The sequence below is a fragment of the Anomalospiza imberbis genome, chromosome 4, assembly GCF_031753505.1.
Source record: "Anomalospiza imberbis isolate Cuckoo-Finch-1a 21T00152 chromosome 4, ASM3175350v1, whole genome shotgun sequence".
Lineage (NCBI taxonomy): Eukaryota > Metazoa > Chordata > Aves > Passeriformes > Viduidae > Anomalospiza > Anomalospiza imberbis.
Window position 1 is genome coordinate 49,284,731 of NC_089684.1, and position 16,108 is coordinate 49,300,838.

Below are 16,108 nucleotides of genomic sequence, written 5' to 3' on the forward strand. Positions count from 1 at the left end.
GTACAGAAAATGAAGGAAGGAAACTCCAGATGAGGATCTGCATGAAAAAAAAAGGAGCAGCTGGGTGATCCCAAACCGGATACAAAAAATCTATTATATGACATGGGTTTAGTGAGATGGTGTGCAAGGAGGTCAGCCAAGGAGAGACGAGTCTGTGTCAAGCTGAAACTCACAGATGGAAAGTGGAACTGCCTTCCACTTCTCTTCCAGAAAAGAGAAGAATTCTAGGGGTAACATTCCAGGTCTCCCAAAGGCTAGAAAGAGACAAGGAAGGACACGAGGCAGAAGATGAGGGGCTGATCTCAAGTTTGAGACTCAGGTAAGGTCCATTCTGCAAGAGGCAGACACACAAAGTGTGCAGATGGTGGATGAAAGGAGCACTCAGATCATGAGAGCAGGACCACACAGTGTGGAGCTCTGGCTGCTACCTGGGCAAAGAAGGACAAAGAAGAGGATTAATTAATTTCCTTGAGCACTTGTGACTTAGAAGGAAAATAGTTTACCAAGGAAATTGGAAAGCTGATGGAGGGAAGAAGACAACAGCTGAAAGACTGAGATCAGAAACCCTGAAATTCCATTTGCAGAAGATAACCATATTGGACTATGTCATTCCAAAGGGCAAAAATACAGAGACACAAAGAAAGGATGGATAATGCAATGGAAGAAACTGGAAAAGAAAATAGATGAATAACACAGTTAGTTCCTCCTGGAAGATGTGTCATTGACCTCAGCACAAAGGCAAAATGGCTAAAATGTGACATACTCACTAAATTCAAGCCAGCCTACATGACCCCATGTTTAACATGAAACAATAACTGGAATTTTGAGGCAGGGAAAGCCAAATTAAATAAAGCCATTTAAAAATCATAGTGATGGTCACCCCTTATTTAAACAAGCTACTAAAGCAAACAGCAAAAAAAAAAATGCCCATCACTTGACATTTTCACATAAATACTAGAAATCTTTCTGAAAGATTTACTGGATTCAAAACATGGTATCATTTAAGGAAGACTCATATCACATACCACACTTAACAGCTTTACTAGGTGGTCAGACAAATGATCTAATACTACACTCTGCCCTTAAAACTTTTTTCTATTTACAAAACAGTAAGGTTGGAGTGAACTGAATAAAGGAAATGTTGGCAGGGCTGCCTTCTCCTTCAAGCAGAACTATCAACACTATGTATCCACTGAAATGAGAGGAGAAAACCCTTCAGTCTGAGGCAAGGAGCAAGCTGGGAACAGACAGACTGCAGCAGTCATGGTCATTTGGAAAGCCAGCCTTAATAACCTGAGGTGGAAACAGGACAAGAAAATCAGGCATTTTCGCAAAAAAAAAAAACCAAAACAAAACAAAAAAAAAACACCAAAACCCTGTAATAACGGAAAAAGCCTTGAAGCTTGTTAAAAAGGAAGGTAAAGTGTTTTATCCTGAATGGAAAAAAAAGCCTCTAGTTGTTGGTTTGCTTACAATCTTGTACAACATTTAAAAAACATCCTCACATTCTGGATTATAAAACAAAGTTGTATAAAAAACCAAAAGGACCCAAACACAAAACCAAAACCCCAACCCAAGCTGCAGAGACTTCAGGACCGAGTCCCAGGAACTCCCTGTTGACAGAGAACTTTTCCTAACCCCATTTAAACTATCATGTACCAGCATTTCTTTAACATTTCTCCTTCCTCCACAGCATTTGTTACTTATAGCCATTTCCCCAACTCAGCCTTCAGTTTTAAGCTGAAAATATCAAGTTACTCAGATTTCTTCTCCTATGAGTCCTGCACACCATCAGTGAATTTGAGAGCCCATCTCTCCCGACTTCAGCTCCAGCTCAGGCTGAAAACACCTGACCAAAATTACTCAGCAAATGTAAGAGGTCCTGTGTAACTTCTCTGATCCGTTCTCAGATCTACCAAAACCACTGGGCCAGATCAATCTGCCACCACACTGCTCCTTCCCACAGCATCAATCCACCAGACATACCCTGGGGTCCTTTTTCTGCTAAGTTTTTGTTTGATTTGCAACCACCTGACTCTGCATCTGCACAACTGGCACCTTTCACCAAATTCTTGTGCAGCCCCAGAGCCTTGTGTCATCCTCCTGTTGCCTGCAGCCTTTGAGCCAGCATTTTTGTCATGTTTAGCCTCATTCTTTGTCAAGACCCACAATTCAAATAATGCCACCAAAAGCAAATCATGTTCAAGGCAGGCACTTTGATCTAACTCCTCTTTCAACACTGCCTCAGGTCACCTGTAGCCTCTGCTGCCATCACCTTCTCCACTCTGTATTTTCCCACTAACTGCATCTTCTGCTGTCTACACTTATTTAGCACATCCTTCACCAAATAGAGGGAAATCTCATCACATTTCCACTACCCAATAAAAGCAGTCATAAAAGAAGGAGGTTGCTCTGGGCTTAACAGTCTTTTGTTTATTATGGGCCACTCTTCCAATCAGTCATTTATCCCAAGTTTGGCTTTTCACTACTTTTCAGATTTTCAGACCATAGCCCAAAGTCAATGTCCATCAGTCTTGTCCCTGCCCAGACAGCTTTTCCTTTCTGAAGCAGGAGACTGGATTGCTCCAGTCAGACCAAGAGATAACCTCAAACATCAACATGAAAACATTGAACACTGCATTTCAGGCTCAAATCCTGAAAAGGTTTGTGTCTGAGCAAGCATAGACAACACCTCAAATGCTTCTGAACTGAGCCCAAGAAGTGCACACAATAAATACCACTTCTACTTCAATTATTGATCCACTAGGAACAAAACGTACTTACACAAGCCATGTCCTAACAATGCAAGGAACACTCCTGGTTTTTCCTAGGGAAATGGGGCTGCAAATGTGGCTGTCAGCAATTCTTGCCAGCCAGATGTTAAATGTTTGTTTTACATATGTTAAAGAAGCAACTTCAGTCTGACAAAGCAGCATCTTAAAATGTGAATTACCCAAGAAATATGAAATCCCACTTCAACACAAGGGGACTGCATTTGATTTTTTGCAAGTTTTTGGCCTCAAAGCTCGTAGAAGTGTCTTTGCTGGGATAACTTGCAGCTTTAGGGCTGTTTTCTGTTTTGTTTCAGAGGGAACAGAAACAGTTTTACCATCAAATAAATTGAAATGGACGACATTTTTACCTCTAAATGTTCAAGGCAACAAACTTCCTCTCTTCCATAGACAAAACTTCACTGTACATAGTGCTCCCTGCATAGAGACCCACAAATTTCAAGACTTTTGTGATTTGCAGCCTCTTCCCTTTCCCAAAATGAGGTGGAGGCTGCTCTGCAGACCTGCAGGAATGAGAGCCAAAACTTTTCACAGATCCCATAAAACCAGCTCACCAACTTTAGGTGGATGCTCTGTTCAGACTAATAGTGAAAAAAGAGACAACAGACCACGAAGGAGGTTCATGTCCAGGTTCACTTTTGCACACCATGGATTTCCTGAAGCACCTAAACTTCTGTCTTTTTTTTAAACTTTGCAGGGATGAAGGACATCTTACCCAGGAGCACAGGAAAGGTCAGAACGGAATCCAGCTGGAATCTAACCTGCCTTGAACACACTTGTGCCTGTGCTCAAAGAAACAAACTCCTTCAATAAAGCAAACACAATTCCATCCTGCTGCAGCCTTCCATCATCACAGAAGCAAATAAAACAATGGACACTTCTCATGTTGGACTTCGGCAAAAGACATTTATTATTATTATTACTGCTGTTGTCGTGTTGCTGTTGTACCTCCTCTGCTCTGCCCACAGTGGTGGCATAAATGCTGTTACCACATTGTAGCTGATGATGCCGGTGTACAAATCAAAATCCATCTTAATTTCAAACTCCATTAGAAACACAGGAAAAAAGATCAACATTTACGAAATGTAAAGGGAAAAATGGTATGGAAAGAATTATTTTTTTTTTTATTTTTCAAGCTTCCAAGACAGTATTACAAACAACAGAGAGCAAAGTAAAGCTAGAAATGAAATACTTGACAGCATCTGTTTAAAAATTACAGCTAAGAAACCTAATAAAAGTTGAATAAACAGTTACTAGAAATAAAAATTTTTACACATATGATATTTGTCTGGGATTTTTATTTCTTTAAAATAATTCATACAAATGGTTACAGTCACAAACATGATTTTAACCAAAAATATTGCTAGCCTACCACATTACCAGGAAGGAATCAATGTAGGCAATGAAATGCTGCTACTTTTCAGTAGTCTAGTGCCTTTTCCAGATACCACCAATAATATATACTTTAACTGGTGACAAAAAGCACAATGCTCGTTTATACAAAACCTTTTTTTTTCCTCAAAATCTCTTTGCAAGGTTGTCTTCGTTTTGAAATAAGGGAATTCATGCCAAAATTAGGAAAAACTGTTTTTCTTTTGTTTACTAAATTATTCTAAAAAATAAGACAAGCAGGTAGAAAAAACAATGCACTGTGTGGCGTAGAAAGAAAAATGGGAAAAATTCATTGTCCTGAGAAGTTTGCCAACTGCCTCATTTTTGGGCATGTTTGAAAATATAAAAGAAAGGATTTTTAATCTCAAAACTGGTTTGTTGAATGCCTCCCTTATGTTTTTCCTCGTTGACAGCTAAGCAAACAAACCCTTTTTAATGTTCTAGAAACTGTACACAGACAAGTACATTCATGATATAATTAACTACTAACTTCTCTTGCTTAACAAAGAACCCATAGGACACAGAAACAGTGAATCAGTCCACTGGACAGGGACAAACTACAATTTATATGGAGGAAAAAATGTTTCCAAATCTTCTTTTTGTCTCCCACCTTTTCCTTTGATACTGTATATTGGACCAGTTTCTAAACCAATAATCGTCTCCTCCTGTAAGTTCATGGTTTTGCCTTTAATCAAAATCCAGGGTTTTGTTTTGTGTTGTGTTGTTTTCCACGCTGCGGCTGAAGTCTCCGATGTTGGGAATGCTGTTGTTGGCTACAATTGGTCGCTCGGGTGGTCTCTATCAGCTTCTGGTTTGACAGTTTGGCCGGGGGAAGGAGCATGGGGCGGGTGGGCTACAGCAGGGAGGCCGTGTGATAGAGACATGGGGTTGGGGACTATTCCTTCTACTGCTGCAGGTATGCCAGTGGAAGCCACGCTGACAACGCCCGGGGGATACCTGCTGGGAGGAGAAACCAGAGCAGACATTAAAACCAGGAGCTGACTGAGCAGAGAGCCCACACTGCCTCCTTGTAGAGCTACAGATGCCTCTTTTGCTTTCAGACCAGTTAGAGAGACAGGGGGTTCAGCTCCAGGCGAGAAGCCACATGCAGATGCTGCTACATAAAGCAATGGATTCTGTATTTTAACCAAATGAGACATGAAAGTTTGCCAGATTGTTTCTTCAGATTTAAGAGCAGGAGCAAAGATTCAGATTTAAGAGCACAGCAAAGGAAGCCACCTTCAAGTTTTGCTCCTCTCAAAGCATAACCTCAACAAGAAGCAATTCCAGCTGGGTCTGTGCAATATGTTCTCTACAACTTTTCCTTTTTTTCCCTCTTTCATTCTCATGTAGGAATTTTAAATTTTCATTGTTGTGGTTTGAAAAAAAAATTCTTTACACTATTTTTGCAGTCTTAGCTTCCTGACAGCTCCCCCAAAAGCCATCACACCCACACACTCATAAGATGACAAACTCAAGCCTATTGCACCTGAGTAATTTTTTCAGCAGCAAACTTGCCACTGCACTTGTCTGAAGGAGAACCAGTGCCACTTACACAAGGACAAGTGCTTTAGGCTAACTGCAAGAAAAAGAAATGCAAACACGAAGTTTATGGATGGTTTTAAAGATTTCTTCCTCTGTCTGGACAAACACTGAGGCCTAAATATTTTATGCATTCAAAAAAGGAATCACCCTCTGATTCAGCTGGATTTTATGATGGCTCTGATGCTATCAGGCTAAAAAAAAAAATCTTGCTAATCTACTGTTCCAATCACAAACTTCAGATGTAATTGATGAACACTGGTATTTCACACGCTGTATAAAAAAGCTACACATGTATTTAATAAAAATATGTGGGATTTTTAGTCAAATACCTCAATACCTATTTGCAAGTTATGTCACACTGGCCACTTAGCACTGACCCTTTGCCTCCCCTCATCATAAAGTTGCACACTCATCCCTCATTTCCCTCATTCTCTCCTGCTGTACTGTGCCCCACCCAAGCATCCTGGTGAGGGCATTATCCATTTGAAACCCTCAACACAAAAAACCACCACTCACTGCAGGTTTGCTACCCAAGTATTTACCCAGAACTACGGAACAAAAGACACTTGTCAAGCTTTTTTCAAGTACATTATTCTGCTGTTGATGATCTTCTCCTCATCACAGCTCAATGCATCGGGGAATTTCACCCCATTTCTGCATCTTTTCCATGGTAATATGTGTTTGTGCTGCTCATCCTAAGTTCCCTCACACTGGCAGAAAATTAGTGCAGAACTTAGGCAAGACTCAGAAGAAAAAAGCTGGATGCAAGCACACTGACTTGTTTTTTTTGCTTCCCCCACAGAAACATCATGGGAACCACTTTTGGAAACATGGAGCCAGAGGGGCTCAGCAGGACTGACATGGCACAGGGACAACAGGGACACCACACACTGGTCTGGTCATCCTGGGGAAGACTCCTACACACCACAACACAGATTGTAATCTGGGATGGGTAAAGAGGCTGTGACTGATCACACCACCTGTAGGCCAGATAACTTTGTTCCCGATTGTACACATATTTACAGGGCTTCCTATGCTAATTCCCTCTCCACAGAGGTTCTTTGGAATTAATTTGCAGTTGCTAATGGAATTATTTGCTTGTTTCAGTAACTCCATTTGAATCTTATTAATCAAATTTGCTTCAATGCCTAAGAAAACTGTCAGACAGTATTGTTTTACCTAAATTTAATTTTGAAACAGCTTTTCTGTTATTCTAGATGCTTTGCAAAACACACAACACAACATAAATTTCCATTTAAAAGTCCAACACTGCAGCTGCTCTCAACACACAATCTCTACTTTCTAACAACATATTCCCTGAGTATCAACACACCGGAGCCAGAAAAAAAGTCCAGGACAGAACAACTTCTGCAACTGTGTTTTCCTCAGGAAGAAAAGCCAGAGCCTCCCCTTGTGAAAATGGACAGCGCTGGATCAGGAGCATTAAGAGTTATCTTATGAGCACATTAAACATTTCAAACTGTACATCTGTAATTCTACTCTGACTCCAAATATCCTTTCTGTATATAAGGACATTCCCTTGGACACCGAGTCATAATCACCAGGATTTTACCTGCCAGCATCTCACCTCAGGTGCAGGTTTCCTACAGACTTTTAGTAACGTCCAGAGGCCCTACAATTGCTTTTCTTGTCCTAAAGCTGCACAGCGGCAGCAGCCAATAGACAGATACCATACTGTTCCACAGAAACTGCACTGTACTAGACAACTCCTAACCCGGCTTTGCAGTCCTCTTTCTGTAATTTTGTCCCTTTTTAATCATCAGTGTTGCTCAATTCCTGTCTCTGAAAGGGCACATAAACTCAAGCCTCTACCCATAAGCATATATATTCTATATAACTTTCCCTTTTGCTGCTATTTATTGCTTTTCTAGTCTTTACATTTTTTCTATTCTTAACCAGCAAATACATCCTCTCCAGCACTTCATGAAGTTCCCCTCTATGTTCCTCCTCTGGCAACAGTAAGTTGAAATGATTTCCAGGTAAAATGTCCACTGAACTAAATCTTTGTGAAAGCAGTAGTGAGCAATCGGTTATACCTCTTCTATTAATTCATACTCTTCCATCCTCTCCTCCTATGTAGTCTTAATTTAGAAGGAAAAATACAGTAGCCCTCTTAATTACAACAGATGGGCAAGTCATCTATCTTTTAAACAGCAGAAGCACCTTGAACTCACTATATTAAGCTTCGTTAAAGAAACTGAGTCTGTCCTAGAAGAGGTTCAATTTTTAAGTGCACTCTGTTATCATGCACAGTCTGAAAATCCCCAGTGAAGTACCCCAACGTGAAATAACTCCTGAATTACCATCCAGCCATGCTCATCCAAGTACCTCTTCAGTACTCAGGTATTCATAGAATCATGGAATGGTTTGGGATGAAAGGGACCTTAAAGATTATCTTGTTCCAACTCCCTGCCATGGGCAGGGACACCTTCCACTAGACCAGGTTGCTCAGAGCCATATCCAGCCTTATCCTCTACCTGTTAGGAGGCAGGAAGATGTGTGGAAATGTCTATAAATGGTACAACCACTGTTCCTGGCTGCTGAATTTCCCTGTGCCTATGACCTGCCTGCTCTGTGACACAGGAAGTGGCAGGGGGTTATTTCACAGGCAGCTCAGTAACAAATACACAGTGATAACACAAGATTATGCTGCTTCACCAAGACCACTACAAATAATTCCTTCTCAGGAGTATTACTGATCTTTACTCATGAGATAGGTTGTGTTTGCATGACCTTTAGTGTTGATAGGGTGTCTTGCATTTTGCACAGTAAATGGTTTTGTTTTCCCCAGAATATGATGATATTCAGATGATCTAGATTACAATCTGTTTAATGTTCTTGGCTTGTGATAATATCTGATAATTTGAGATTTCTGTCCTACATCAAAATACAAGTGAATTATATATCCAAAATAAAACAGCCTCGTTTGTTTTAATTCAACAAAAGAGATATCTGCATTTTTTAACATATCAATTATTATCCCAGGTCTTATCTTCTAATGCAATTACATGAGTATGATACAGTTATTAGCATATCTGAAACATTGTACTGTCTGTGAAAGACTCCAGAACTCACTTAGCTCAACATAATCTTGGATTGCAAAGAAAAGATGGAAAAATTTGGTTTGAACAATCAATTCAAATGCTGAACTTAATCCAGGTAGGAATTAAGCATCAGCAAACACTGCTATTTAAACCAATTTCTTCATAAAACCTGAGCTTCAAGTGATGCATATTTTGCACTTCACACAGTAATAACTGCCTTTACCCACATTCAAACACTGTTCTATTTCCCCTCCAAAAAGCTTTTAACGTTTATTGTATAACTATTAACTCCTGCCTCAAATTTCCTAAAATTAATTTTACTTTGCATTTGAAAATAATTAAATCAGAATTTTACAATAAATTGTTTTTATCAAAAAAATGGACTGAAACAATGTCTTAAAAAGCCACTCAGTTCTGTGTTTATCCTGCTTAAATTGAATACATATGGTCTTTACCTTGTAAATCATTAACTCCCCCAAACATTCCTAAGTTAAAATTAATTTCTGGCTGCAAAGCCTGCTTCTGCTGGACTTGTGACCCCCAAAACGAGAACAAAAAGCTGTATTTTATTTGGGCATGGACCCCTGTTCTTAACTGCCATGACAGGGCTGGAGTTATTACCTCCTGTCCAGCAACACCTGCCTTTAAGCCCCAATTACATTCAGCCATACCCTCACTACTCCAAACTGAAGTCCATGAAACCAGATGCTGTGTGGAGGAGAACATGTGCTTGAGCTTCTCATTTAAGCAAATAAAAACACCCTTCTTACATACTTAGGGCTATGGGCATACTTCCAGAACTAAACATCCACTGATGTGATCACCACATCCATGTTACTCTTTTTCTTGGTGCACGTATGGCTCCTGATGAGGGGATTGTGGCAGAGGGTGGTGACACTCATCCCTGACACCCCTCCATCCCTTTCTGATTGTTCCAAGTCACTGGGACAGGATAACTTTGCTTCACTTCTCAGCAGGGCACAGCTGGGTTCCCATGTGGAGAAACACAAAACCAAGAATCCCCTCTCTACTAGAAGTATGGGGAGTCCTCCTAAAGAACAACAAAGGTAAAGCAGATGCATGAGGAAGGACAGAGGAAAGATGAGGATGTGGATAACGAGGTATGACTGCACTGTCCCTTTCCCCAAGGCACTGAGGGAAGCTGCCATTTGTAGCTTTCTGCCACTTTCATCCTACTTATGTGCAAAAATCATACTGGAAAATACAAAAACTGCAGGTGTTTTTCGTAAGTAAAAATTGTCTGAAGCTAGCTACTAGGAAGGATCTGCTGCTAGAATAGCTGCTAGGGATAAAGGGACAGAGAAAAGACTCTCGAGCAAACCAAGTAACTAAGGAATGTGCATATTAGATGTAAAAAATTGCCCCTTTCTATTAATTATTAAGACCTGCTTTCACAGTTGACTGAGAATACATAGATCAAGTCTCTCAAATGCTGCTGCTTAAAAATTAAACATATAATTTAGAAAAAGCCATTTTAAACATATTTTCATAATCACCACAGGCTGTTGCACTATTTTCAATACGGAGTTACTTGTTCTCTCTTGTGTCTGGAGGCCACAAAACAATGTAAGTTTATTACTGAAAGTCTTTCTGTAACCTACAGCTGCATCATTACCTTCAGCAAAGGAACATAACACTTCCACTGCAACACTGGAGAAGACCAGAATTATTTTACTTGAATATACAAACAAATGCATATTGCTCACATACTAACCCAACAAAAAAAAAAACCCAAAAAAAAAACAAAAAAAAAAAAAACCAAAAAAAACCACCAAAACCAAACAAACCTGAAAGAGGAGGATTCATAGTTAGCCACAGCATGACTGACATCAACTAACAAAACAAGATTATTCTCCTGAACACAACTATTGCAAAACAAATAGAGCTGGTGTGTAATGCAAAAGCACTTCAATCATTAATAGGAAGGTCTTTTATCTATTCTTGAATACCTACACTGCATTATGGAGGTATTTCTTATTTCTTCTATCTCTTCAGCACACTTACCTGTATGCAGCACCATTAAGCTCTGGATGAACAACTCCAGGGTCCATACTGGCCCAATGTGTGGCTGCAGTCAAGTGATCTTTGTTAACACAGTTTTTCAGACTGTCTGGAATACGACCTAAGATGAAGCAAGGAAGAGGACATAAAAATGTATAAAAATTGTGTACCTTATACTCTTAGTATGTCTATGTTAAAAATACTTACAAATATTTGTGTACTTAAATCAATACATAAAATGACACCAAGTGCTTGTTTCTGATCCTTGCTGTAGCCTTTTGCCTGGGACTTGGGTAATAATGGCTGAAATGCTCTGCTTAATTTTGATTTTCCTGTCTCTCTATCTATTGTATACAGGGTCTCAGTAGAACCAAAATCTGTAAGTCATCTTTCCAAGAAGCTGTAATTTGGATATAGAGCATAGCTACCAGTCAAATTCAGTAATCTAGCCCCCTGCTTTCTGTCCTTAACATCACTTTACTCCTTCTCCTTCCACCTGTAACAGCAATTTAAAACACTTAATGAAAAATATAGAATTCTGAATGGAATTGTGCCATAAACCTGAAAATGACCAACACTTATTCCCTGTCCTCCTGAACTTTCCCTACTTTATCTAAATTGCTCTTCACTTTTATTTACTGCAATGTATTAATCCTCAGCCATGCCTTACATTCCTACATAAAATGAAAATACACCTTATAATATAATTTCCTTTCTTCACTTCTTCAAAACCCTTCCTTAACCTCTGAAGTACAACTGAAGTTTTAAGACTGGGAAATCTGTCAACCTAATTCAGCACACACTGGACGAGCCTGTGACTGTCTTCTGCAGAACTATCTCCAGCCCTGCAACAAACAACCTGAGCAGATCCAACACAGATTTTCTTCACAGCAATAGGAAAGTTTCCACCTGTTTTAACAGGAGAGAGATCAAGTGGAGCATGTGTTTGTTCTGACATCTGTTTTAATGTGTCTTCACTGAAGTTCAATCTTACAGTGCGTTTGCACAGAGGGGTAGAAAGAGGGAATTTTGAATCCACCCCTGCCACTGCTGGTAAGAGTACTCCAGAAATCCTTTCAAACCCTTTCATGCTCCATCATTAAACAACTCAGCCTTCTGTCTCCAGCCTCCTACTGGAAATTTGATTAAGGATTCACTATCTCTGCCTGCTCTTTCTATCCATCAGCCTGGCCACAATGGGGCTGTAAAAAAGCCTTTTGACAGAACTGCTTTTCGTGCAATGGATACCATCAAACAGGTGTTACTCCATGACTTCAGCTGATGTCCCTGAACCTGTCACATCTCCTGTGCACAAGCTGAAAGGGCTTTTAGCTCAGGATTGAACAAGGTGAGGTAACATGCCCCATTATAGGTGAATTCCAACCATCTAGAAATCATCTTCAAAATGTAGCTGAAATATACATCCATCTAAACTTATGCCAGAACTGTCCACAAATTTAAACACTTTCTTCTTCTGATGTTTATCCTTCTCAAGCTTGTCTTCCTTTTTGCCCACCTCATTCTTCATTTTGCTAACTTCTGTAGGCATGTTCTACTAGTCTCCCCTCAAAATCCAGTAGATTTTCTTTTATTTTAAACTTCTAATAATCTTTTCACTTGCCATGCTTGCATCTTACATCCATTCCAGTGGTCCTGCTTATTTTATACTTGGAATGCTTTCAAGTTTAAAAATGTATTTCAAAGTATTTAATTTCTGCTGATTATTTGTTTTACATATCACAACAACACTGACTTTTAAGCAACAGCAGAAACACTTAACATTTTTATTGTCAGATAGTAGTCATAGCCTTCATTCCTACACTTCACACCTTTTTCCAATTATTCTCCCTCTCTACGCCCTCTCTTCTTTGTGCTCCCCCCTATGGTTTTCATATATCCAGCTTTATCCCACATTTCCTGTATCTTTCCTACATTTGTTTCACTGCAATTCAATGTCATTCTCACCTCCTTAACGCTGGTCTCAGTTTGATCTTACTAAAAACCATATGCAAACAGGGAAGTGCTGACAGCTTCGATACAAATCTATGATCCAGATCGCTGAGAGCACCATCACACACTCGAAGGAACTGCAGGTCTGCCTTCCTAGGCACATATGCTTGGGCTACTGCACAAATTTAACATAAAACTAGCTCTGGATAGCAGGCTCTTCCTTAGTTTTCAGACAATAGCCTATTAATGCTGATTTGCACATCAATCCTCCCCCATGAAGGTAGGATGCTGGTTCCAGCAATCTGTCCCAGAGCTATCTGGGAGCAGGAAACAGTTATTGAACACCCTGACAAACAAACAAACAAACAAATGTACCACTGGAGTTCTGGAGTACAGCCACAAGGACCAATTCCAGCAAAAAGGATGGTCAGGCTCTTCAGGTCACCTCTAAAACAGAGTGAAATTGTCCAGTAAAGGACAATTCAGCTCAGGAGTTTAAGAGGTGTCTTTAATTGGCATCTAGAAGAGAATCTTCTTTCTGCAAAGGCTATAAATGAAACGAAATTGCCCAGCCTCTCTAGGCACAAGGCAGAGGGAAGGCTACTGCCAGTGCTTTTTGTGTAACAGAGCAATGTGCTGGCACTGAACTATACTCAAGGTGACACAGATGGCCCTGCATGTCTGCAGAGCATTCAGACGGTATCGCCAAGGGGGACACAGCAAAGTCCAACTAAAGAGAAAACATTAGTGCTTAATGAATCATTTTCCAGTATGAAAATCCTTCCTTTTATTTTAGGTTACAAGGGATTCAAACCCATGCCAAATGGCTCAGTCCTCTCATTTTATTTATTAGCAGTGCATGTTCGAGACGTAGCTGTTCGCTCTTATGTGAGCAGTTTACAATTACATGGCAGTTATATAACAAAGACACTCTGCCCTTTAAAATGCCAGACTTCTTTAGCAAGGCTTTAAAGAGGGGAATATCTAAAATAGAATAACATCCCAACAAAATACAGAAAACTTTACATAGAGAACTGCTCATGACAAGTATAAAGGAGTGCCTAGGAAAAGCTAAGGAAGATACCAGCAATACCAGGAGGACTTGCAGTCAAATCCATCAATGGGTAATAGTTATATGCAACAAAGAAAAAAGCAGATGATTTTTCACATATAAATACATTTCCTTTACATGAAAAAAGTACTTTTTCTGCAATGCCTGCCTACCCTTTGTAATTGCAAAGAACCTCCAAAATTACTTGTTCCAATTCTGAGAACAGACTTAGTGAGCATTTGCTGATTTCTGTGTTCCAAATACTAGAAACAAAACCCAAGGCTGCTTCTTTTAGGCTTCTTTCAAGACTGAAGAAATAGGTTTCTTAAAAAGAACCACACAGTGAAGGAGCTAGCAATAACAATGTGAGTCAGTACCTGTGATCGCCCTTCGGATCTCTCGTGCTGCTTCCTCCCGCATCTCAATTGAGGCTTGTTCACTATACCAGGCTGCATGTGGGGTACAGATCAGGTTTGGTGCATCCTTCAAGGGGCCCTGACTAAAGCTAAATAAAAATTTAAAATAAGATCAAATGACAAAAAAATATTGGGGGCAAGGGGAAAAGCAAGGTGGGGAATCCAGATGGGTTTGTACATACACAGATTAATTTCTACAACACAAAATAATTGCATTTCTATTCCTTATTGAGTTGGTTTATAATTCTGTTAATTTAATGTACTATTTAGGGTATAAATAAGCAACAGTCACTTTTTATAGACTCAAAGGGTGGAACTTAAGTATAGCAGCAACATTAGCTTCTGTCCAATGCACTTACTGTAACTACAGTCACTGCCACTCCAGTTCTGGGGCAGAAATGCATAAAGGAAAACCCAAATTAATTTAGGATGCCATTCCATTTGTCTAGGTTATCACAACTTTACTTTTATTACATTAACTAACAAAGCTCTTCTCTTTCTGTCAGTATGACACGTAATCATTGAAAGAAAAAAAAATCTTACAATTATTTCCAAATCAGAAGTGTGTCCATCAGCAGCCTCAATGTCTTTTGGATAATTCAGGGTTGTTTTTTTTTTTTTTTCTTTTATTATTAACTATTTTTTCTTTCCCATTCCTTTATAGAAACTTCACAGAAAGAAGGAAATTTACAGATTGTTTTTCAGGGAAAGCAATGAATCTGTGTGAAGTGTTATCACAGATACAAAGTAGAGAAACTGAAAATAATGGAAACTTGCTCCTCCTATTCATTTCCAGTTTTAATAATCTTGCAGTCAACTGTAACAGGAGAGCAAATATTGCAAATATTTTAAGACAAAAGTGTGCTTTCAGAGTTGGTCATTATTCATAAAATGATAGATTTTATCTGTAGTTCAATAAACATCAAAATTCCTGGCAAAACTCTTGAATAAAGAGCTGCATGCTGCAATCAGATAGACATGCAGCAGTGAAGCCAAAGGAAACTGTGGCTGTAATCCTGCAGCTGGATCTCTGCACATGGCATCTCCATGCAGGAAATGGGGCTTCCTAGAGGTGCAGTGGGCTGCTTGTGCAGATCCCAGATAGGAATTGGGAAGAATGTATGTAGCTGCAAGTCCTCTGAGCTGCTAAACTCTGGCTTTGCACAGCATTGTAATGACTACCTTGAGGAGTAAGTGAATCCAGGGTATGCATAAATAAAATTAAGTATTTGTGATGTGGCATCATGCCTCAGCAGATATAAAAATTCTGACTAAAAGGATACTTTCTCTTTTTTCAAAGGTTCTATTTCTCCCTCAAGCTGGAATGAGAGATACTGTTCTCTCTCCAGTCCTTACAACCTGTCCTGAATCTGTTCTTCTTCAAAAACTTATGTGGATTGTTCCAGTTAAAAATAACGATTTTCCCTGCCCAGCCTGAAAAAGGCTTGTCACATGCAAGGACTAAGCTACAGCAGTCTGTTCTCAAGACTCAAGGACATATGAAATAGGCTCATTTTGATGAGGAGTGCTGATATCTCAATGCCAATGCCACTTAGGGGAGTGGTGCATTTCTGCCTGAAACACTGGACTTAGTAATTCAAAAACTCAGGCTTGTGCTACCAGCCCTGCTACTGACAGTAGAGTTACTACTCCCCTTATAAAGGGTAAAACAAAACAAAACCTGCACTCTGACAGCCCTCCTCCACCTTTTTTTGCAACATCTTACACACTTAGGCTTCCCTGCAGAGGCAATCTGGACAACTATTTTTTCCTTCAGAAAGGTGTCATAAAGCACTTCTCACACAACATCCCAACTCTCTGCCTTTGAAAGACCCTGTTCAGGCATCAGTTGCCTCCAGAGCTGCATCAGTGGCA

At 39.7% G+C, this 16,108-nt stretch overlaps 1 protein-coding gene across 10 annotated transcripts in view; it reads right to left on the reverse strand.

Moving 5' to 3' along the window:
- Positions 1–3,676: 3,676 nt before the first annotated feature.
- CTBP1 (C-terminal binding protein 1) overlaps positions 3,677–16,108 on the reverse strand; it is a 181,458-nt gene continuing 169,026 nt past the window's right edge. For 8 of the 10 annotated variants that reach the window (XM_068188446.1, XM_068188449.1, XM_068188451.1 and 5 more), the window contains 3 exons: positions 14,195–14,322; positions 10,820–10,937; positions 3,677–5,144 (listed from right to left, as the gene is read on the reverse strand). In XM_068188446.1, coding sequence (XP_068044547.1) covers positions 4,958–5,144; positions 10,820–10,937; positions 14,195–14,322 — 433 coding nt within the window. In that variant the 3' untranslated portion in view covers positions 3,677–4,957. The remainder of the gene's footprint in view (positions 5,145–10,819; positions 10,938–14,194; positions 14,323–16,108) is intronic. The other 2 variants (XM_068188445.1, XM_068188443.1) reach the window with 2 other exon arrangements.